This window comes from Kogia breviceps, chromosome 11 (genome assembly GCF_026419965.1).
Source record: "Kogia breviceps isolate mKogBre1 chromosome 11, mKogBre1 haplotype 1, whole genome shotgun sequence".
Classification (NCBI taxonomy): domain Eukaryota; kingdom Metazoa; phylum Chordata; class Mammalia; order Artiodactyla; family Physeteridae; genus Kogia; species Kogia breviceps.
The window spans coordinates 50,809,539-50,834,524 of NC_081320.1; the positions used below are offsets into that span (position 1 = coordinate 50,809,539).

General features: G+C 34.4%; 1 protein-coding gene across 13 annotated transcripts in view; it reads right to left on the minus strand.

Moving 5' to 3' along the window:
• Positions 1-24,986, minus strand: part of EHBP1 (EH domain binding protein 1) — a 346,379-nt gene that overhangs the window by 179,151 nt on the left and 142,242 nt on the right. For 7 of the 13 annotated variants that reach the window (XM_067007538.1, XM_067007534.1, XM_059079591.2 and 4 more), the window contains exons 8-9: positions 14,240-14,362; positions 9,237-9,477 (exon numbers count right to left, since the gene is read on the minus strand). In XM_067007538.1, coding sequence (XP_066863639.1) covers positions 9,237-9,477; positions 14,240-14,362 — 364 coding nt within the window. Of the gene's footprint in view, positions 1-9,236; positions 9,478-14,239; positions 14,363-15,014; positions 15,120-24,986 lie in introns of all 13 variants that reach the window. The other 6 variants (XM_067007532.1, XM_067007536.1, XM_067007533.1 and 3 more) reach the window with 1 other exon arrangement.

A 24,986-nucleotide genomic window follows, 5' to 3' on the forward strand; every position in this document is an offset into this window, starting at 1 on the left:
ATTCTTCCTGTTACACAGTAATAAACTTTTATTCTGGCTACTATTTGTTTGTTGCATTTTTTTCCCCAACACCAGTCTGTTCCCTAGAATTCAATATCTTTATGCACAGTGACAAGAGAATTTCTGAGTCTGCAAAGCTAAGAACCAGATCACCCAAACATAATAATTATACCAAGGGAACACCACTTAGTTATATAAAGTCTGTACTGGTGATAGCCTTCTGTGTTCAGTTATGCATGTTCTTTTAACTGTAACAGTATCAGATTCATTGAGAACCAATAACGAAGTATCTACATCTCTGCCTAAAGTCAGTCAGCTCTCACAAGACTCAGGGGACCAAGTGTATCTAGACCAGAGGGGAAATATACCATACTTTTGATGTCACTCTCACTCTGTGCTCATTTCAACAGTTAGTGTCTTGTGACTCCTTCCCATTGAGCTGGGGATATAGCCTCAGAATCTATCTCACCTCTGCTCAGGCCTTGCAGAGTTATTTTTCAAACTCTAAGAGTAGTTCAAAGGGAGGTAAAAATAAAGAAATGGGCTAAAAAAAATTTTTTTAACTCTAAAACTCAGAAAAGAAAACAATCTCCCTTCTCCCCCTCAAAACTTACTATTTGCTAACTGATGTTAAATGTTTCAGGACTGAACAAACCCACTACAGTCTAACTGAATTAACTGAATCATGTGAACTATTTGGGTGATATTTTAAAAAATTATTCCTGGTTACACCTCTCTATAACAAATTTCCACAGTAGTTTGTAAGATGCTAGCTGCTACCATATTCATTATTAATTTGTCATATAAGTATGGTTAGTTTGTTTTAAAAACTTATAAGTGTTAGAGGATAGATATTTCTATTACAAAAGGATCTGTGCTTAACAGAGAAAAAAATGACAGAATTCCTTATACAGGCAATTTTTTCAGTGCACTTTATATAATTCAATTTATAATACTAAGTTGCATGAAACTTTTATAAAACTTATCTAGCATGTATAACAAAGATATCTAGATACCATCCTTTTTCTTCATGTCTCTCTGCCTCCCTCTAACCACCTGAATATTGGTATTCTTTGTATATTGAAGGTAAATGCAAGTAGAAAAGCTCAGATAAACTAGTTTCCAAAGTTGGTTCCTGAGGCTCATAATAGTAGAAACATAACAAAATGGACATTTTCCTGAAACAATTAGAGCTGTGTTTCTCAATCCATTTCACAGTATGACATGTAGTAAAAAACGAAATTTTATGCTATGCTAGAGTGAACATAGGAAGCTGCAGGAAATTGAAGGTACCAAGGACTCCAGCTGCCCCAGACCATGCCTGACACCCAAGAATACTAGGGGAATCAGTATCTCTGCAGGCCTACAAGCCACCTGTGAGACAACAGTGTTCTAGGCACCACTGGTTAGGTACTAAATCATAATAAGTACAAGAAGCCTCTACTTACAAGGGCTTTAAATGATCCTCCATCTAGATCAGAGATTTCTAACTAAAACTTAAATTTCCTACTCTCTAAGAGTGAACCGGATATACTTCCATGTATATGAAATATCCCAAGTAGTCAAATCCATATAGACAGAAGTTAAATTAGTAGTTTTCAGGAGATGGGGAAAAGGATTAATTGGAACTAACTACTAATATATATGGGATTTCTTTTTGGGGTGACAAAAATGTTCTGAAATTAGACAGTGATAATGGTTGCACAACACAGTGAACAAACTAAAAACCACTGAAGTGTACACTTTACAGTGTGGCATTTTATGTTATGTGACATATATCTCAATTTAAAAAGTGCTATTTTAAAAAGAGTAAATAGGAACAGTACATATAAGTGATTATGAACAGTACTCCCTTCTCTGTAATGACAAGAATTATATAATTTCTGATAAATACATTAAAAAATACTTAAACAGTAAGAAAAAATTATTTAAGGAATTAGCATAATTTCCACCTTCTGTTATCATCTATGATTTGAATAATCTGTTTCAAGGCTTCTTACATCACTCTGAATAAACAAGAATTATTTTTATTCTTATACTGTACACTTGAGTAATAGATGAGTTATATCATTAACTCACTGTGAACTAAAAACTCATCAGTTATGTTAAGTGGAAAACTGGACAGAATAACTTTAAATGACATTATTCATTGTTTAAAAATATAATTAATCCAAGAAAAAGAATTACAGAAAGAAAAACTAAAGTTGATTAGAAACAGTACTTGCAAACATAGTGAAGCAAGGGTGGAACAAAATCTGTAGTTTTTTCTTCTCAATTTGAAAACTTATTTTTCTTTGAAAAAACAATTCAAATGTATTAAAATGAGTGTGTAGCTTCCCTGAATAAACTTCAACGACAATTTCCCTTGGGAAACTGACACACAACCATACTAGAAATGATTTCATACTGGACCTCAAAAGTCACTTCATAAATGTTTTGAAAAATATTACTGCCCTAACAGTTTTCATTTTTGCTACATAACCAGAATGGCTGAACTAACCCCCAAACACGAGAAAAGTGAGCAACAAATACAGGTGCTAAGTGTAAAGGACACGTGCTAAAAGCCCTGAAGGGTGTACACTTTCTCCTCGGAGCTGATGGATAATGCTGAGTTTCTGAAGGTTGTTTTAGAACATCAAAGAACAGAGCACTATTTATTTGTGAGAGTTTTATGTTAGAGGATCCAGGAAGAGTTTGGTAATGGAAGATGAGTCATATAGGCTTTTCACTTGATGAAAGGTCATAAGTTTATTACTGAAGTAAGAACAAATTCTGGAAGATTTCTGCTACTTAAGTTGGACCTACAAACTTTTGGAGAAAAAGATGAGAAATACCAAGTAAGTACTTAACACAGAGTTCTTCCTGGACATTAGCTGATGAGCAATCTTTAGAATTTATGGATGTGTTCCTTCAAAAAAGCTGAGTGTTTATAGACTACCTCTGGTAACCTCAGATGATTGAGCACTTTAGAATGCTCTTTATTCATGGGAAACTTTGTAAAGGCTATGACTTTCATGTGGAAAAAAGAATGGTAAAAAGGAAACACCTAGTCATTCTGATTTTAGTTTTTATTAAGGCATTTCAAAAGTTTAAGCAAACATTGGATGTCTCTTTAATTTGTTAATAGGAGAGAGGAGGGTGTGTGTATGTTGTGTAACATTCATGCATCTTGGAATGACTGAATGCTTGTATTTAAAGTTTGCATTTACATTCAAATACTCTAGGTGTGTGGCTATTACTCAGCACCTACACCACCCATGAGAAATTTTATTCTGATCACACATTAGCTATTTCAAAGAAAACAAATATATGTGGATGGATCTATAGACTGTCATACATAGTGAAGTCAGAAAGAGAAAAACAAATATCGTATATTAACGCATATATGTGGAACCTAGAAAAATGGTACAGATGAACCGGTTTGCAGGGCAGAAATTGAGACACAGATGTAGAGAACAGACGTACGGACTCCAAGGGGGTAAAGTGGTGGGGTGGTAGTGGTGGTGGTGTGATGAATTGGGCGATTGGGATTGACGTGTATACACTGATGTGTATAAAATGGATGACTAATAAGATCCTGCTGTATTAAAAAATAAATAAAATAAAATTCAAAAATTCAAAAAAAAAAAGAAAACAAATATAACAACTTTAGCAAGAGTAGAGCAAACTTTTTCAACCCCTGTATAGTTATTAATTAGTACTGAGATCTCAACCTGGGTTTGGAATCAAATGTTTATTATGATGTAATTCCCATACTTATAGGAGATTAGAACGTTTTTAGGTTTTATCAAAACCTAGCCATGCCCATGGAAGCATGTAGCACACGTGAGAGTAATTAGCCATGTATTGTAAAATGAGGAAAGGTTGAAAAAGGCAGTTCTAGAGCAGCAGAAAACAAGTCAACTACCTCATTCTTTCAAACAAGTCTTTCAAATATTTGAACTTGGTTATTATAGTTCCCTTAAACCATCTCTTTTCTAAGTCAAATAGTACCTATGCCCTCAATCACTGCTCATTTGATGTGGTTTCTGGACATTTTAATGACTCTGTTGCTCTACTCTGTTAACGCTCTGAATCATCAATCCCCCTTTTAAAGTGCAGTACCTAGAACTAAAATACGGCTCAAAATGGGAGTTGACCAATGCACAGGAGAGGGAGGACATTTCTCCCTTCACACAAAGCAACTGTTCCCAACTTTCATACATCAAAGGAGCCTTTTTATTATTCCCCTCTCAACCCATACATTCCATATTTTGAAAGATTTTCCTACTACACTGCATTTTGAAAGAAATAACTATTTTCCCCAAGATCTAAATAATGTTAATATGATAAAATTCAGTATTTCCAAGGAAAGCAAAGGCCCATATAGCCTCACTGCAAGTAAACATATAATTATTATTTAGTTTTTTAAAAATGTTAAATATTCTGTAGATCTCCCCTGTTCCACATCAATTATTTTCAACAAACAGACCTAAAAGCCCAAGAATTCCAGGCTGGGAATCACTCATGTGACACAGTATTTCTGTTAATAAAGTTAAACATTGCAGTGGTTTTCTTTTTTTTTTTAACAGCTTTATGTACATATAATACAGTAAATGGCACATATTTTAAAAGTATAACTTGATGAGTTTTCTACATATGTATACAAGCATGAAACCATCAGTACGATCAAGACTACAAACATTTCCAGTTCTCCAAAAGTTACCTTGTATCCCTTTTAATCCATATCTCCCTCCACCTCCAATCTCAGGTGACTATGCATCTGCCTTCTCTCGAAACCGATTGTATTTTCTAGAGTTTTAGATAAAGGATAGCATATAGTATATGCTCTTTTTTGGTCTGGCTTCTTTCACTCAGCATAATAATTTTTAGATCGATCCATGCAGTTATATATATCCATAGTTTGTTTTTTATTACTGAGTAGTATTCCACTGTATGTATATACCACAATTTGCTTATCTATTTTCCTACTGATGGACACTGGGGTTATTCCCATATCTTGCTATTATGATAAATAAAGCTGTTAAAATATTCAAGCACAAATCTTTTTGTGGACATACGCTTTGATTTCTCTTGGGTAAATAACTAGAATTAGAACGGCTAGGTCGACAGGTATATGTTTAACTTTTTAAGAAACTGCCAAATTGTTTTCTAAAATAGTTCACCATTTAGAACTTTGAGAGTTCTGAGAGTACCAGTGGCTCCATGTCCCTGACAGTATTTGGTGTAGTAAGTCTTTTAAATTTTAGCAATTCAAGTTGGTGTGTAGTGATATCTTATATGGTTTTAATTTGCATTTCCTTGATGACTAAGATGTTGGGCACCTTTTTGTATACACATTGGCCATTCTTATATCTTCTTTTGTGAAATGTCTGTTCAAATCTTTTCCCTCTTTAAAAAAGATAGTTTGTCATTATTAAGTTAAGAGTTCTTTACATATTCTTGATAGAAGTCTTGCCAGATAGGTGTTTTGCAAAGAATTTTAGCCAAACTGTGGCATGCCTTTTCATTTTCATAAGTGTCTTTTAAAGAGAAAATGGTTTAATTTTGAAGAAGTCCAAATTATAATTTTTTTTCCTTTGACTCTGTGTTTTTTGCATTCTGTTCAAGAAATTTTTGCCTAACCCAAGTTCACTAAGATTTTTCTCCTCTGCTTCCTTCTAAAAGTTTCAGGGTTTTAGTTTTCACTTTTAGGTGTATGATCTATTTTTAGCTAAATTTTGCATTTGTTATTAGGTAAGGACTGTAGTTCTTCTTTTCTGGAGGGGTGGGGGGATGGATATAGACCTTTAGTTGTTCTGGCACCATTTATTGTAAAGATTATCTTTGCCTGACTTCCTGTGCTACTTTTGTCAAAAACCAATTGGCAATATATGTGTGGATCTACTTCTAGACTTTCATATTCTCTTTCATTTAACTATATGTTTACTTTAAGCCAATACCATGATGTCTTGGTTAATGAGTCTTGAAACTGGAGAGGGTAAGTTCTCCAACTTTGTTCTTTGTTTTGAAACTTTGTTTCAAAATGGTTTTGGCTATTCTAGGTCCATTGTATTTCTATATACATTTTAGAATTAGCTTTATCAATTATTACCAAAAAATACTTCAAAATTTTGATTGGGATAGCACTGAATCTACAGATCAATTTGAATCCATGGCCATAATATTTCTTTCCATTGTTTTCTTTCAGCAACCTTTCGCTGTTTTCAGCATACAGGTATTGCATTGCAGATCTTTGTCCAAATTTATCCTTGAGTTTTGGTTTGTTTGTTTTTTTGATGCTTTTGTATATGGTATTTTATAATTTTCTATTTCTGATAGTTAATTGTTATCATTGAGAAACACATCTGAATTTGTATACTGATCTTGTATTCTGTAACCTTGCTAAATCTACTTTTTAGTTCTAGTAGACTTTTTAGAGATTCCTTATGATTTTCTACATAAATAATTATTTCATCTATGAAAAAAGATATTGTATATCTTCAAATAACATGTATAAGAAGCTTAAAATAGTACTTTTCAATTTCCCCATGCTCAGCCTTTGTATGACATCATATGTTTTACTTCTACCCCTGTTCCCAAACCCAGAATATATTATTATTTAAACTTTAAAGTCAATTATCTTTTAAAGAGATTTTAAAAAATAAGACACGTATTTTATATATACTATTTATTTGCCATTTCCTGTGCTCTTCATTCCTTTGTGCAGATCCAAATTTCCAAGTAGTGTCATTTTTCTCCTGCCTGAAGGACTTCTTTGTAATATTTTTTGAAAGCAAGTCTGATAATGATGAATTACCTCAGTTTGTGCATGTCTGGAAATGTCCATTACTTAGACTTTTTTTTTTTTGGCTGGAAATAAAAATTTGTGTTGGCAGGTTTTTTTCTTTCAGTACTTATATATCACCCCACTATCTTCAGACTTGAATTGTTTTTGTTGAGAAGCCTGGCAGTAGTTTTGTTCATCATTCTTGTGGTTCATTTTGGGGTTCATTCAGCTTCTTAGACCTGTAGGTTTATATATTTTGTTAACTGCTAAAACTTTTAGCCATTATTTCCTCAAATATTTTTTCTGTTCCCTCATCTTCTTTCCTCTCCTTTTGGAATTCCAGTTACACTTACGTTAGATTGCTTGAAGTTGTCCCACTGATTCTCTGTTCGTTTTTTCCCCTTTATGTTTGTTTTTTTTTTAAACAAATAAATACATTTATTTATTTATTTTATTTTTGCCTGCGTTGGGTCCTTGTTGCTGCGCACAGGCTTTCTTTTAGTTGTGGCAAGCGGGGGCTATCCTTTGTTGTGGTGCGTGGGCTTCTCATTGCGGTGGCTTCTCTTGTTGCGAGCACGGGCTCTAGGCACGTGGACTCAGTAGTTGTGGCTTGAGGGCTCTAGAGCACAGGCTCAGTAGCTGTGTCAAATGGGCTGTTGCGCTGAGGCACGTGGGATCTTTCCAGACCAGGGCTCGAACCCGTGTCCCCTGCATTGGCAGGTGGATTCCCAACCACTGCACCACCAGGGAAGCCCCCGCTTTATGTTTTAATCTGGAGTTTCTATTGCAAAGTCTTTAGGTTCACTGATACTTCCTTCTGCAGTATCTAATGTTAATCCTATCCAGTGTATTTTTCATCAGATTCTGTATATTTCATCTTTATAAACTGAATTTGGACTTATTTTTTGTCTTTCATGCTCATGCTTTCTTCCACCTTCTTAAATATCTGGAGTATATTTATATAATAGTTAAATTACCACACTTGTCTATTAATTCCATCATCTGTACCATTTCTGCATCCCTATCTAAGGACTGAGTTTCCCCCTCATTATTAGTCAGATCTTCCTGCTTCTTTACATGCCTGATAAATTTCTGATTAGCTGTCAGACACTGTGAATTTTATGTTTTGGATGCTTGATTTTTTGGTATTCCTTTTAATATTTTGGGGCTTTGTGTGGGATAGTTACGTGGAATCATTTTGGTTCTTTTGAGCTCTGCTTTTAATCTTTGCTGGGAAGGCCCAGACAGCCTTTAGTCCAGGGCTGTTCCCCCACTACTGGCACAATACCCTTCTGAGGACTCAACTTGATGTCCCATGTGTTAGGAAGTCATTCCTCTCTGGCTGGTAGAAACCCAAACTATTCTTAATCCTGGGTGAACTCCTGGGATTGCTCTAATTGTTTGTCCTCAATAACTTCCTCATATGCGTACTCTGATCAGTACTCAGCTAAAGACTCCAGAAACTTTCTACAGATCTCTGAAACTCTTCATGAGTAGGCTGTTCCTCTCTGAGACTCTGTTCACAAGTTCTAGCCACCTCAGTACCTCCAAAGTCCAAACTCCGCCTCCTCAATGCAGGGAGATTATGGGGTGTTTGGGTTCTCTCTCCCTGAATTGCGGTTGGAAATTCTCTCCCATAAATAAAGCTTGGACAAATGTAGGGCTCACATTCTTGGTTTCTGTTCTCTCAGGGATCCTGTGCTATTTGTGTCCAATGTCTGCAAACTGTTGTTTCATACATTTTATTCCATTTTTTACTTGTGTAAGACAGAAGCTATATCTAGTCTATGCTACTCCAGCATGGCTAGAAGTTTTACGGTTGCTTTTTAAACATACTTAGGGCCACAGTCTGCGGCTACATGGGTTGCAATGTGCAACTCCAGAATACAATGTGAACATACCTTCCTCCTATCCCCAATCTAGATTTGAGTAAAACAGAAACCCTAATCACACTGACTATTAATATACTAAGCTTGTGGTCAATAAACCTCTCATTTGGGTAAGAATAATGACTCAAATGCAGATAATTCCTAATTTATAAATGTCATGATCTCATTGCTTGGCATTTGAATAAATCTTCTCATCAAATCAATATCATAAATGATTATGTGGTTCCCACAATAGACCCATAACATAACTGAAGTGTAATGCCTTCAGTAATTGATTAAAAACACCTAAGTACCATTTATAACATGGTTGCTGTGGGAAGACACAACTGGAATTCTAACCAGAGATTCCAGGAACGTGTTTCCTTCATTTGTTAGTTTAGGGTGCACACATTATCATATGGAAGAGGGTGGGAGAATGAGGGTCAAGACTGTAAAAATTTGGATAGGGGATGAGATAGATACTAACATGTAAACTATATATTAACATAGGAACAGACCTCTTTTTACCCATCTAAAGGTATATTACAGAAAGATCTCTTTAGTTAAAATATGATGATAGCAAAATGAAGTGTACTTACTCATCCAACTCCTCTTCTTCAGCTTTAGAACTATCAGCATAGAGATACTTGCTCATGTCCACCGGTCTTATATTTTTTCTTTTTGTCGACTGGGGAGGAGAATCCTTTATAGTTACAAAGGTTTCTGGCTCATCAAATGGGTTCAAATACTGTGGAGTCTGTACCTCTTTAAAGGGACTATAGCTGTTATTATAAAAGGATTCTTCTGGTTGTTTAGGTGAAACTGTTTCAGTGATTTGTTCTATAAAACAATAGCAAAAGATGAATTAAATCAAATTAATACTATCTGATATTTTCTTACATATTTAGTGTTTTCAAAAATACTCAATCTTGAATTAATAAACTCTATGGGGTTGAAAGAGTGCAGATCAATAATATGTTTTATGAAATTGAATTATTTGTAGTGAGATGGATGGACCTAGAGTCTGTCATACAGAGTGACATAAGTCAGAAAGAGAAAAACAAATACTATATGCTAACACATATATATGGAATCTAAAAAAAAAAAAAAAAAAAAAAAGGTTCTGAAGAACCCAGGGACAGGACAGAAATAAAGATGCAGACACAGAGAATGGACTTGAGGACACAGGGAGGGCGAAGGGTAAGCTGGGATGAAGTGAGAGCGTGGAATGGACTTATATATACTACCAAATGTAAAATAGATAGCTAGTGGGAAACAGTTGCATAGCACAGGGAGATCAGCTCAGTGCTTTGTGACCACCTAGAGGGGTGGGATAGGGAGGGTGGGAGGGAGACACAAGAGGGAGGAGATATGAGGATATATGTATATGTATAGCTGATTCACTTTGTTATAAAGCAGAAACTAACACACCATTGTAAAGTAATTATACTCCAATTAAGATGTTAAAAAAAACCAAAACACAAAATTGTCAAAAAAAAAAAAGTTTTAGAGGCGATAAGTCCAGAAGATGTGATAACTAAGATCTTTGTCTACTTCTCCAGGAATAGTGCTCTTCAAAATAGCATCTTTGAATTGTTAATGCCCTTGGAATCTCTATTAATGTTGGCATTATGGTATACCAATTTTGGAAATTTTAACCTTCTTAGAGGTGCAACATTCTATTATTGCTTAATTTATTTCACTATACTAGCTTGACGTCTCAAACTGATATATAAATTTCTGTTTTTAAGAGAACATAAAATGGATTAAATTTTGGAATAGTCTTTGGTAGTTACTCAAGCAGAGACCACTTAGGAATCTGAAAATTCATTCTGGATATATAAAAAATACACCATATATCACTGAATTTGTTTTTGTAAAGTCTTCAAAGCGCAGGTTTCTGTACACTACAAGTCCTTAAATCTTTAGAGCTTTTAATGGGCTTTTCAACATAATTCATATCCAATCAATACCTTATTTAATAACGTAAAGGAATAACAAGAATTCTGAAGTTGAAAGAGCCACATTAAAATCATACTGAGGGGCTTCCCTGGTGGCGCAGTGGTTGAGAATCTGCCTGCCAATGCAGGGGATACTGGTTCGTGCCCCGGTCCGGGAAGATCCCACATGCCGCGGAGTGGCTGGGCCCGTGAGCCATGGCCGCTGAGCCTGCGCGTCCGGAAAAAATCATACTGAGAAGCAGATGTGTTCCACTAAATTCTAAATTTTACTATTTCAAATTTCAATTTGAAAACAAAGGTACTTTTAAAAATAAAACTCTGACTTTACAGCACAAAAAGCACTACAACAATGTCATGTCCTCCAACAATACTTATGGAATGCTTAGTACCAGGCTTTTTCTTTTACTTTTATGTTTATTAATATTTTAAAACAAAAATGAGGCAGAGTTCCATGGTGGTCCAGTGGTTAGGACTCTGTGCTTTCACTGCTGTGGGCCCAGGTTCAATCCCTGGTCAGGGAACTAAGATCCCTAAGCCATGTGAAGAAGCCAAAAAAAAAAAAAAAAAAAAAAAAAACACCAGCAAAAAACTGTTTAAAATTTGTATTTTACTAATATAAATTTTTTTTGTGTGTGTGATACGCGGGTCTCTCACTGTTGTGGCCTCTCCCGTTGCGGAGCACAGGCTCCAGACGCGCAGGCTCAGCGGCCATGGCTCACGGGCCCAGCCGCTCCGCGGCATGTGGGATCTTCCTGGACCGGGGCACGAACCGTGTCCCCTGCATCGGCAGGCGGATTCTCAACCACTGTGCCACCAGGGAAGCCCACTAATATAAATATTTAACCAAATTGGAAAAAAGTTTCAAAAAGCCGATAACCCCAGAACAGTTCAAAAGTAATTTTAATTATGCCAAGCAACTCTAACAAAATACTCTAGGAGAAGAAGGCAGAAAATGAGTTTTAAAATCTTCAAGAAAAATAACTGTTTTATAAGTGACATTTCAAACAATTTAATCCAATTATTAGAAAAATCTCTTGATTGACATATATTTATGATTTTTATATTTTAGAGTCAAACTACTTTTACTTATACTTTAGACATTAGCCCAGAAAACTTATTTTGTCTTTATATTGAAAAAATAAATAAAACAAAATAACTCTGAGTTGAAATTCTGTACGCCATGGTGAAACAATTATAAAGTATGAAAGAGAATTCATAAAATCATAATAAATCAACACTGAAATGAATTTAAATACAGCCTATGCTAGAGAAGAGACTCAGTAACTTTATCTTTTGTCAGACCAGGATAACACTCAAACACCACTATAATCTTTATAATAATCTAAATGAAGCATTATCTTTTCTCTGTAGGAGAAGAGACTACAGAGTTTTTACCTATTCAATTTTTTTATTAACAAATACCAAGTCTCAAATGCTTAAGAAACTGACAAAACCTGTCAATGGAAATAAGCTTTTTATTTTTACTTTCAGGTAGAGGATTACAAAAATTGATCCAAGCAATTTCATCAGTTACAAAACCAAAAGTAAGAAAGTATTCAAACTATAGAGCAAGATTTGAAGATGACACAATAGCAACAAAGGAGAGTTTAAGATGAGACAGTTTTATATAAAAGCTAACAAATACATTTAGTAACTTTCCAAATGGGTCACTGAAGCACAGAATGTCACGAATCTAACTAAGAGGAGAACTGAAATTGTAAAAGTAAACAAAAACCATCTAAACAACTGTAACACATTTTTTTCTTTCTTAACTACTTTTGTTACTTGAGGATGCATGTTTTTAATCAATAAAAATTAATAAATTATTTCTAGAAAAATAAGTGTTCTTCTAATAGAAAATACTTATTCTAAAGTCTCCAATAAGTATATATTTAAAGAGAATACTGGTGGTCAAGTTTTTCCTTAGCTCTATAGGCATGATTGAAGTTTCTGAATCAGGTTGGCTAACCTCGCTTAACCTCTCCAAAACAGAAATACAATATATATGTTATCTGCTACTCCTTTCTATACCTTAGAAAAGACACACATATATTTTTAAAAATTAGTTATTTGATTTTGAAATGAAAAGCTCAAATACACATATCTCAAAATATTTTAGTAATTTTTTTAACTCAGTGTACTCAGATGTATTTAGTATGCAATTGAGAAGCTTTGTGGTCAAAAGAAGACACTTGATTAGCAATCTTAGCTCCAACTACACCTCCATTTACCTAAAGCTCTTCTTCAAATCACTTAATTCCTCTGGGCCTCAGCTCCTTAATCTATGAAAAGAGGCAGCTGAACCAGATTACTTTTAAAATGTACTGTAACCGTTAAGATTTAAAATATGTTAAAATAAAATAGGTCGCAGGGCTTCCCTGGTGGAACAGTGGTTAAGAATCCACCTGCCAATGCAGGGGACATGGGTTCGACCCCTGGTCCAGGAAGATCCCACATGCCGCAGAGCAACTAAGCCCACGCGCCACAACTGCTGAGCTCATGTACCACAACTACTGAGCCCGCGCGCCTACAGCCCATGCTCCGCAACAAGAGAAGCCACCGAAATGAGAAGCCCATGAACTGCAAAGAAGAGTAACCCCTGCTCACTGCAACTAGAGAAAGCCCACGCACAGCAACGAAGACCCAATGCAGCCAAAAATAAATAAATAAATAAAATAATTTTTTAAAAAATAAAATAAAATAGGTCACAAACAAAATAAAATCTCATTAATCTAAACTTACTAATTTAGAATTTGGTAAGAAGGGAGAAACTAATGGGAGTTCTTCTCCTTCCATTACTTTCAGAAGTGGATTATGAAATGATATTGCACAAATAGAGTGAATGCTTAAGTTGAAACCTCACTTTTCACCATGACAGGCAGTAGCAAAATTCTTTAAAGCTCACGAAGATTTCATAAGAGCAGTCTAAAAGATGTAAACAGGGGTTAATCATTCTGGCATTTACTTGGAGCAGAGTTTAATTAAACAGAGGTCTTCTTCAACAGCTCTTTTCTAAGCTTTAATAGTTTGAAACTACTTGATAAGAAAAATGACTCATGAAAAAAATACATGGTTTTATTTCTTACATGTTGTATATATGACAGGAGTGGTCCTCAAACTTCTTTCTGTTCTGTGACATTCACATGCACAATTTACTTTCGTTACTAAGAGTAATTCTCAGCCAGAGACAGGGAGTTGGGAGTGGAGGGGCTCATCACACTGAGGTGTGAGGGCCGAGAAGCTGTATAGAGAGAAATGGCTACCTCCACCACCCTAATATGGGTAATGTCCCACAACCTGACCTTCCTTGGTAGGCCAAACTAATGAGACTTTACTGCATGCCAGCTAGATAAAATACTGTTATCTCTAACATTAGAGCTTTACTATTTGACCAAACTAACAAAGAATTTAAAAATAAGCCCCAAATAAATGTCTATGTAAGGCTTCCCTTTTTCTTTAAAAACAATCCAGTGGAAGCTACCCAGAATTGCTAATCAACTGCAATTGGTACTGAATAAATAATATTGTCACTATAAACAAAATTTTCAAGTCTTTAAAAACAAAATCTCTCCCTGCCTTTACACTTCAAGAGAACTTGACAATACACAAAGACTTTAAAAGTAAAGAAAAAAACTTGCTACCTTCTGAGTCAGTATCTCCAAATGGATTTAATTCTGCTACATCAGGATCACCAAATGGATTTAAATTCACAGTGGCCAAGTCCTTTTCTGCTTCATCCAAAAAGTTAAGTTTGTTGATAAGCTCTGAAAATAAACATACGTGTCAGTTCACTGTGGTTACAGTTAAGCATAATTGTCATTCATTCATGAAATATCTCAAATTGTAAAAATTCATACTAATAATACCTGCAAATAATAAGATACAGCATTTTACCAATGACAGAATGCCATTCAAGTATTTTGTAGCATACCAACATATTCAAATAAAAGAAAACAAACACATGAACTGGAAAATATCAGATAATGAACTAGAGAAACTTTTAGCTCAATCTAATTTGATCCAATAAAAAAGTACTAACATAGATTTTGAGAAAAAAACATCCTTCACTCCTAAATATGAATAATTCAAATTGATTTAATATAAGCAAATATTTATAAAACAATGTTGTTACAATATATAAGCTAACTAAAGAAATACTGTCATGTTATACGACCAGTTATTATAAGATGTTTTAAAATCACTGCCTATCAAGGATCCTGATACAGGCTTTGCTAAAGATGATAAGTTCTGGTATGTTGTTGCCTGTTGGTGCACTACAAATTACCAAAGAAAATTTATTAAAGGAAAAGCACAAAGACAAAACTGACAGCTAAGTACAGACAGAAGTCAAGAGGTAGCAGGTCACAATAAATACAAGCAATCAGAAGCAGAAAGAAAGGAAGAAAGCTCTTAGACCTTCAGAGGAACTGGCTGATTTAGCTGAAGGCATATTTGCTTGCTTTATGCAGTCATCTTGATCTTCATCTAAGCTGCTCAGAGCATTCAATTGGTTTACAATTTCTGTAAACAGAAGCCAGTCGAGACAAATGTAAGGTAAGGTCATTTAATTAAAGAGCCACAGAAGCATGCTGTTACTCAAAAAGACAAAGAGAGGGGATGTTTGGTTAATCAAGAGAATACATTCAGAGGATGTTATTTTTGATGAACTATAACAGATGTATTTTACTGAAAGTTATGCTATACTCATATTTTAAAATAGAAAACATTTTAAAAATTAAAATTTATATTAGTACTATAACAACTATGTTAACAAACACAAAACAAAGATAATAACCTGAGAAGCTGACATTGGCTTTCACATTCTGCATTTGTAAAATAGGCCTTTAAATGCATGCATTAAAAACAGAATAAGAAATATCATCTGATACAATAGAAAATATGTGCTATTTGTTTTGTAATAGTCTAAATTTAAACTATAAGTTTTAAGAATATATCTACATGAATCATGAACATAATAAGCACTTGTTCATATTCTAGAATTTTAAAAATCAGCACAAAATAAGAAAAGCAGGCAATAGGTATTTTCTACTCCTGCTTTCTAGGGAATTTGTTCTTTTAAGGGAACTCATGAGTGTTTGCTTTAGGATATCTTATAATTTAGCCAGTAAGAGACAGAATAAAAAAGATAGGAACAGGTAGAAAAACCTTAAAATAAAAATTCATTTTGAGCATAAACAGAATTTTTTAAAATGAGTCATACATATTGTGGACAACTCTGAATATGTGAAATTATGGTTCACTGGGTGAAAATGAGCTTGGAATAAAATAATAAGAACCTACTAGAGTATTCTAGTTAATCCTTGCTGCTTCCAAATTTAAAACCTGGGAATAACTTAGGCATTAGGACAAACCAAATAGATCCAGATCATTCCGTGGAAAATAAAGAAAATGGTTAGAAATAGACAATAGTTATAAATTCAGCATTAAAATGCTGTTTTTAACACTGTAAATCTAAGTACACATTCTAAATTTTATGTGAACCAAATAATAAAATACACAGTTGTAATAAGGTTGCCTTCATCTATTCATTTGTTGTTGAACAAATACTTGTTTATCATCCTGTGCCAAGTACCATGCTTGGAACATAAGGATGAAAAAAACATAGTATTGTCCTCATGGAATTTACCATTGATAAAGATAGAAATTAATACAGAAACAGACAAATGACTACTAGAATATTAGGTGATCAGAAATGTGTATTGTCGTATAGATCTTTGAGCCAAATACATATGAAAAACTGACATTCATTTCCCTTGTCTGAATGAGAAATATATTTTGCATGAATAAAAATGCTTGAGATAGTCAAAGTAAATCATAGAAAATAAAGAGTAAACACAATACCAACTGAACTCGTAATCTGAATGTGAATAATAAGAGTTAGTCAACCTTTATAAAGTATCTTCTTCCATTTTATCCTGCCAATAGTTTAAATCCCATTCTGACTCAAACTAACCTAGCAAATTCCTCAGTAGGCAGAGTTTATTCTTAAATTAGATCTTTTACCCCCGACTAGTAGTCACTGTAACTTTGTAATTTTCAGGGAAGTATAATGAAGAGAATCTATCCTATGTGATTACCAATGCATGACTGATTTTTTAAATTCATTACTAGTTTTGTATTTTTTAAAATTTGCAGATGGTTTATTTTTAACTTCAAAAATATGAAAAAAGAAATATTAATAACAGTTAACATTTATTAAGCAGTGGAAAGGGCTCTGCATATGTTATGAGTTAATTCTCATAAATATCCTGAGGTATTATTATTAATATTCACATTTTATCATGTATATTAGTATCATTTATTTGCACTGTATTCCCAGATGTGTAACTATGAGGCTAAAATATTTTAAAATAATGTTCAAAGATTTGTAGTTTTCTTTACACATTTTAGTTATTTAATATTCTTAGATGTAATCTCAATGAGAGTAGAAATAATTTACTTAAGCACCTTATATAATGAGCAATAGAGGGAATACTGAAGAAATTATAAACTTGGTTCTTACCTTCAAAACATTATTATCGTTCCATTATAAACTTTTAGGTACAATGTGGGCATTTATTTAAATACTATCAAGATGACTGAATTACATGACTAAATTATTTACATTGTAATTTTTCTGAATGTTTAGAATATTCCCTTCCCCCCACCATGCTTTTGGTGATACCTAAAACCACTGATAAAAAAATAAACAAATAAAACCACTAATGACCACTTCCTCATTAATTAACCCAAAGTAATTTCTTATTTCCATTCTTCTCACTGATGACAAGTTGTCCTTCCTATCCTAGCTTTCCCTATTTATCCATAGCTTAAATAAATCCTTACTTAACACCTAGAACTTCTGCTTCTAGAATTTTCATTCATATTAAGTGAAAAGGTAATGCTCCTCTTATTTAGTATGCAAATAAATCTCCATCCAAATCATAAAAAGAAGCAATCTCCAAAGAAATACCATTTACCTATATAAGAAACATTTCTCAAGTACCTATTATATTTTGGGGGGACAGACAAGTAAAGCTATATACAGTGTATGATAAATATGATATTTGTTATGACTGTATCGTAGGGTATTTGAAACTAGAAGAAAGGCACACAACTCAGTCTGAGGTCAGGAAGCCCTCATAGATTTATTCAAGGAGGATTTATTGAGTGAAAATAAGACAAATAGACATTACTATTATTATTAAAATAAAGGAGAAACTGGAGGGCATTTCACAACGATGAAAGGGAGGCGAATGAGAACATGATATACTTGAGGAACAGCAAGTTGTTTGGGGTTTAAGATACCAGGGATGGGGAATGGAATGAGATGAGGTTGGCAAATGTCCTACCATGAAGGTTATAGTGACCAAAATAAACAATGTGAACTTTACTCTGAAAGCTCTGGGAATCCATAGTAAGATCAAATGTATAGTTTAGAAACATCATTCCAGGAGCAACATGGTAGCTGCACTTGAAAAAAACAGGATCGGAAGCAAAAAGATGAGTAGTTTAGCATTACCGCTCCATGAAGGGAGGCACTCAGTAAATATTTGCTAATTAAAGAATAGATTAAGAAGAAAGCTTTGATGGTTAATTTGACATGGGGGATGGGGAGAGGAATCTAGAATATATGCAAAGTTTGTGTCTTGGGTGACTGTGTGGACATTAGTTCTAGCACTGCAGTGGGGGCTACTCAGTTTGGCCATACCAAGCTACAGGTGTCTGTGAAACTTACGAAAATAATTTAATTGGCATTTGCATATGTGGGTGCACAGCTTAAAATACATAATTTTGTTATGTATTTCTCCTTTTAAAAAAGTACTTTTCTGTTACTTCCAAATTTCTTGCAGCCAATGTGTTTTACATGTATAATCAGAAAAACAAAAATTAAAAATTTAAAAGAAGATTTACAACACAAATTTATTCCCAGAATTTTTTTTAAGTGGGATGCTTTCCCAGTAATATACCACCCTGACCAAAAAAATTCCCTGGCCCAACATATTTATATAATACTTCTTACTAATTAAAGCCTTGTTTCACCAAAAATTTACACTTTGGAAAATGCTAATAATGCTATATAATAGCACAAAATGATTTCTACCCTAGCACTACTCAAACTGAGCAATAAACCTGTAGTGTAGCATTTAGTCATCATAACAGTGTGTCAATCTGGACTTGCTTCACACTGGTGAGAATAAGAAGGAAAACTAAATTAGGGGCAGGCAATCGAAGCACAGGGTCAAGTAATTTGAGACTCTTCTTTACATGAGGAAGGCAAAAGAAGATAGAAATTGACCACCAGAGATTATCACACTGAACCAAAACAGGGGGATGGAAGTGGTGTCACAAAAAGTACGTGGGTTTTTCTTTTAAGAAAGTCTGTAGTGGAGTTAAAAGGGCAGGGTGTGGGAGGGTCTGCCTAGAGCTAGAACATACCTGCAAATCTTGCAGCATCCTCATTCTTCTCTCCAAAGTATAATAAGATTCAGTACAGGTATATCTCACTTTAAGATGGTCTAAGTAACACTGCAACTTCTTAATAGAGATCAAGTTCCCAAAGATGTTACTTTTCTCATGGGCTTGAGCCCATAAATATTTGATTTATGTATATAACTAACAGGTTTAATAATGTGATTTTCAATCCCTTTAGCAAGTCATATTGTAAATGAATGAATGAACTGAATGAAAGTCATAACACTTGCTGTAATTTTTTATAAAGGGAGAAAGACATATACCTTATATTTAAATTTTAGCAATTGTGTGTTTTTAATCTGTGTTTATCTTATGTCTGTCTACATATCTATGCATATATATGTATCTATCTACAATATATTTCATTTATCTCTAGAAATGTTATAGTTTAAGCTACCAACCTAAAATTTGGTGGCTAAAAACAAATGATTACCTCTCACAGTTCTATGGGTTAATGCACTCAGCTGAGTAGTTTACTGCAGTTAGATGGTGGCTTGAGACAAAGTCATCCAAAGCTTGAACTGGGCTGGACGTCCAAAATGGTTTCTTCACTTACATGTTTGGTGTTTCAGCTGAGAGGCAGGAACAATTGGGGGCTGGCTAGGCATCTCTCTCTCTCTCTCTCTCTCTCTCTCTCTCTCTCTCTCTCTCTCTCTCTCTCTCTCTCAAGTGGCCTGTCCATATGGGTAGTTTGGGGGTCCTCTCAGCATAGCAATCTTGGGGTAGATGGACTTTTTACATGGCAGCTGGTATCCCCCAGAGAATGCACTAGAAGAGTCCCAGGTAGAAGCTACAAGGCATTTTATAACTTAGCTTTAGAAGTTACAAAGTGTCACTTCCCCACTGCATTCTACTGGTTAAAAGTGATTTACAGGGCCAGCACAGAAGACAGGGAGGAGACTATAAAAGGGCATGAATATTGGGAGGCTTGTTTCATTGGAGGACAATCTTTGAAGATTAGCTATCACACAGTAGATCAATAAATCAGAAAGTTGAAATCATTCATTTTCTTACTAATCTAACATATTTATTATAACTTTTACGTTAACCTTCCAGTATTTTACTTATGCACATATATGAAAGGCACAAATATTAAACTGTACAATTCAATGAATTTTGACAAATGTATACACCCACGTGACACAAGAGGAAGAACACTGCATCACACACACCCCACAATAAAAAAATCTCATGCCTCTTTTCAGTCAATCCCAAAACCCACCAGCTATAACTATTCTCATTTGTAATATAGGATTACTTTTGCCTCTTCCAGAACACCACGTAAATGGAATCATACAGTATATACTCTTTTATGTAAATCCTCTTTCATTCAGTATAATGGTTTTGACATATATCCATGTTGTTGAATGCATCAATAGCTCATTTTTATTGCTGAATAGTATTCCATTCACAAATATAATACAGTTTAGTCATTCTCCTGTTGATGTACATACACGTGAGCTGTTTCCAGTTTGGGGCTGTTATGAATAAAAATATTATGAATATTTTTGTACTAGTCTTTTTGTGGATATATGTTTTCATTTCTTTTGGATAAATATCAAGGAGTGGAATTGCTGGGTCAGAAGGTAGGTATATGTTTAGTGTTATAAAAAACTTCCTAAGTGATCTTACCATTATACTCTCCATGAACAATGGATGAGAGTTCCATTTGGTCTACATCCTTACTGACATTTAGAATTTATTGCCAGTCTTTTAAATTTTAACCACTCTGGTGGGTGTGGAGTTGTGTTTCATGATGATTTTAATTTGCTCTTCCCTGATGACAAGTGACACTGAGAACATTTTCATATGCTTACTGGCCAATGGTGTATCTTTCTTTGTGAACAACAGGTTTGAATCCTTGCCCATTACAAAAAAAAAAAAATAGGGTTGTCTTTTATTATTATTATTATTATTGAGTTGTAGGACATTAAAAAAAATCTATTCTGGATACAAGCCTGTGTCAGATATATACTTTATGAATATTTTCTTCTAGTCTGTAACTTGCACATACATTTTCTTAATGGTCTATTTCAATAACCATGCATTTAAAATTTTGATAAAGTCTAATTCATCAAATTTTTCTTTCATGGTTATTACTTTCTGTGTCTTGTGTAAGAATGTAAGAACCCTGTGCTCACTCTCAGGTCACAAATATATTTTTTTATTTTTCAGAAGTTTTATAGCTTTAGCTTTTACATTTAGGTCCATGATCTACCTTGAATTAATGTTTGTGTATGTGTAGGAATTGATGCTCATTTTTTCCATATCGACATCTAGGTGTTTCAGCATGATCTGTTGAAAATATTTTCCTTTCTCTACTGAATTATGCTGCACCTTTGCTAAAAATTAATTGACCAGATAAGTTTGGGTCTATTTTAGGATTTTGTTTTGTTCCACTCATCTGTCTATCCTATGCCAGTACCACACTATCTTGATTTATTATAGCTTTACAGTAAATCTTGATGTCAGATAGTATTAACAATTCTGTTCTTTTTCAAGATTATTTTGGCTATTCAGTTCCTTTGCATTTCCAATTATATTTTAGAATCAGCTTTTCAATTTCTATTTTTTAAAAAAACCTGCTAGGATTATGAATGGCACTGAGTAGAATCTATAGATTTGGGAAAAAGTAACATCTTTACAATATTGAGTTCTCTAATCTATGAACAGAGAATCTCTATTTATTAAGACCTTCTTTAATTACCTTCAGTAATATAGTTTTCAGGGTAGAGGTTTTTCCACATCTTTTGTTAAATTTATTTCTAAGTAGTCTATGTTACTTTTAGCCTCCATTGTAAATGAAATTGTTTTGTTAATTTCATCTTCCAAATGTTTGTTGTTCATATATAAAAATATAAATTTTCTATATTGATTTTGCATCATGTGCCTTTGCTAAGTATAATACTGAATGAAAGTGGTGACAGCAAACATCCTTGCCTTGATCCCAATCTTTGGAGGAAAAGTGTTCTGTGTTTCATCATTAAATATGATGTTAGTTGTAGCTCACCACAGATGCTATTTATCAAAATGAAGAAATTCCTTTACATTAAAACTTTGCTGAGAAACTCGGTATTGAATTTCTTCAAATGCTCCTTTCTGCATCTATTACGATGATTACATGGTTTTTCTCCTTTATTCTGTTAATATGGTTAAACCGACATTGCATTCCTAGGATAAGCCCTTAAAGAATGCATATTGGTATTTAAATATTAATTATCTCCTGGCTCCTTCCCTAAATAATATTGGGGAGCTTCTAACTTCTCCTTCAGAGCTCTTACTTCCATCCTGACCCTGTCAGATGGGCTCTCAGTATCCACAGAATTCTTCCAGAGTCTTGTAAGGGGTGCCAGAGAATGTTCAATTGTTCTTAGTACAAACAAAGCAGCATTGGGGATTAAGCGTGATATAGAAAGTAGGCTGAATTTGTAATCTCTATCTTCTGCCACTTCTACTATTCTCTGAGTTGACACATTTGAGTTCTAAACATTGGGAAGAGATACTCTTGCTTTCTTCAGTCTCTCACCCTAGGGTCTCAAACTCCTTTAAGAAAGAGGTAGCTTGTACCTTACATACTTTTAGCTCAAGGGACTAGAAATGCCCCACCTCTCTGCTTCTACCCTATTTTCCAACCTTAAAACCTAGATAACAGATGCAGTATTCCAGAAATTCTCATCCTTCACACAGATCTCCAAAATATGTGGCCATTTTAAATTATTTTACTTTATAGAGTCCACAGCAATTCTATGATTTTGTTAATCAGTCTCCTAGGTACTGGAGAGTAAATGCCCAAGTAAAAACCAGAAGCAAATTAATGGATGTATTTTCTGACCAGGGCCCCAAGTTTATTCTGAGGACCCTTTTAATCTGAGAAAAGAGACCTATTTATCCCCATTCAGAGCCCTAGCAAGTAGGACATTTAATCTCAGAGGGCTGAGTCATACTATAATCAACTCTAGATCCTCAAATATGAACTGTTATCTCCACTACTAAGATCCTCAAACATGAACTGTTATCTCCTCTACTACCATCTGTGCTGTAAGAGTCTGTTCCCTGAAGGTGGCCAATATGTCACTCTCTCTTCCTACTCCTGAATTAACTTTACCAACTATAGGAAAAGGATTAACAAACACCAGGCAACATGCTTATGGTAAAAATAAATCCTGATTTATAAACTGCATCTGGATGGGAGGACTCTAAATGGACTATATGCCTGATGGAAGGCCATAGCTTGAGCTTCTCTAATTGTGGAGACTCTCATAACTGAGCATGTCCCTTACAGGGACCCTGAAAACTATATCTATCAAACTATTACAAAAGATATCAGCTCTTGTGCAACATGAAGATTCTAAGTCAAGGTAATTCCCGCTCCTAACTATGTGGATCTTGTATCCTTGTACCCAAGTTGTCATTTGGGGGAGAGGTCAAAGAACAGTACCTAGGCTGCCATGAAAACTCCAGTGAAAGAGGAATGCTCTGCTGAATGCTGTTTCCTGTCCAATATCCTCCTAAATGAATCTAACACTAAGTTTGGGCTATTCAGGTCCTGTGAGTCTGAATGCCTAACTAGAATTCTTGCTGATCTTTGCCACAATTATAAGTATACCAGGGGTCTTTCAGGTGTCTCATGATGTCTGGTTTCCCCAATAATGCTCTGTTGTAAACTGTTCCATTTAAACCTAATTTTCTGAGCTACATTCAGTAGGACTCTGTCACTTATGCAGAATGTCTTTCTTTTTCCCCCCTTTCTGTTGGTGTGTATTCAGAAATTGAACATGAATCCCAAAGATGGTCAAATCACCAAAAACTGGTTCAAGCATTGTGAAGTTGCCATACAGATGGAGGCATTGTTTTGAAACCATATATTATTTCTAATACCAGCTACAGTAAACTTTCCATTCAAAGGCTTTGTTTTTCCAACTCCAAGGTCAATCACTCCCGCTACATTTCAGTGATTTTTCCAACTGCCCATTCATGGGTGCTGCACCTCTGCAGAAGACATCTATACAGGTAACTTCAATAAAAGGTTCGGTTCCTGCCTAAGAGCCAGTCCCTGTATCCAGTTAGTAGTGAATTCTGTCTCAGACAGACAGAGTAGGGGCTTGTGATCAATCTAAATATATATACCATGAATTTACTTTTACTTCTAGTAAAGTCTGTAATTTCGGAAGATATACTTTGTCAGTTACTAATGATTTACAGCCATACTCCACAAGAGCACAGGCTAAATGAATAGCCTCTAGGTGTCAATCTAAGATATACCCAAAATAATTCTAACAGTCTGTTTCTTCAAGAAGCTTGCAACTTAGTTGAGAAAATAATGTACCCATATAATTTTATTGATATAATGTGATTGCATTTTATGCATTTATAATATATACTTAATATAGGCAAAATTTTAAATAATAATTCCTTCCTCCATAAAAATTGTGTCAACAATTTTTAAAGCTGCAAGAAAGTGTGAACATAACCTGTGTTTAAGTTATTGCCACTTTAGCTGGTAAATAAAAATACCCACCATACTTTATTTGTACCATGTTTATAAAATACATTCATTTTGTTTACTCTTAAGCTATTATTCAAACATTACTATTGTTAAATTTTAATACAGTTTTTATTATCTTAAAACTATTTTACTTAAACAGTTTTAGAGTGGTAGTGCTGGTGCTGAAAAAATATTCCTGAAAGTTAACCTTGGAATGGAATTTACAGGTGCTAAAAAATGCAACTCAGTAAGCCAAACAACTGCAATAACATGCTGTGCTATTAATTTAAGCAATTGTCCTCTGCAAATATAACAGAAAATGCTGAGAAAAAAATGCAACATCAAGGCATAGGTATGTTACAATGATTATGGGTTTACCGACTTAGAACATGAATGTAATCACCCACCGTCCCTACTCACCTATGCTC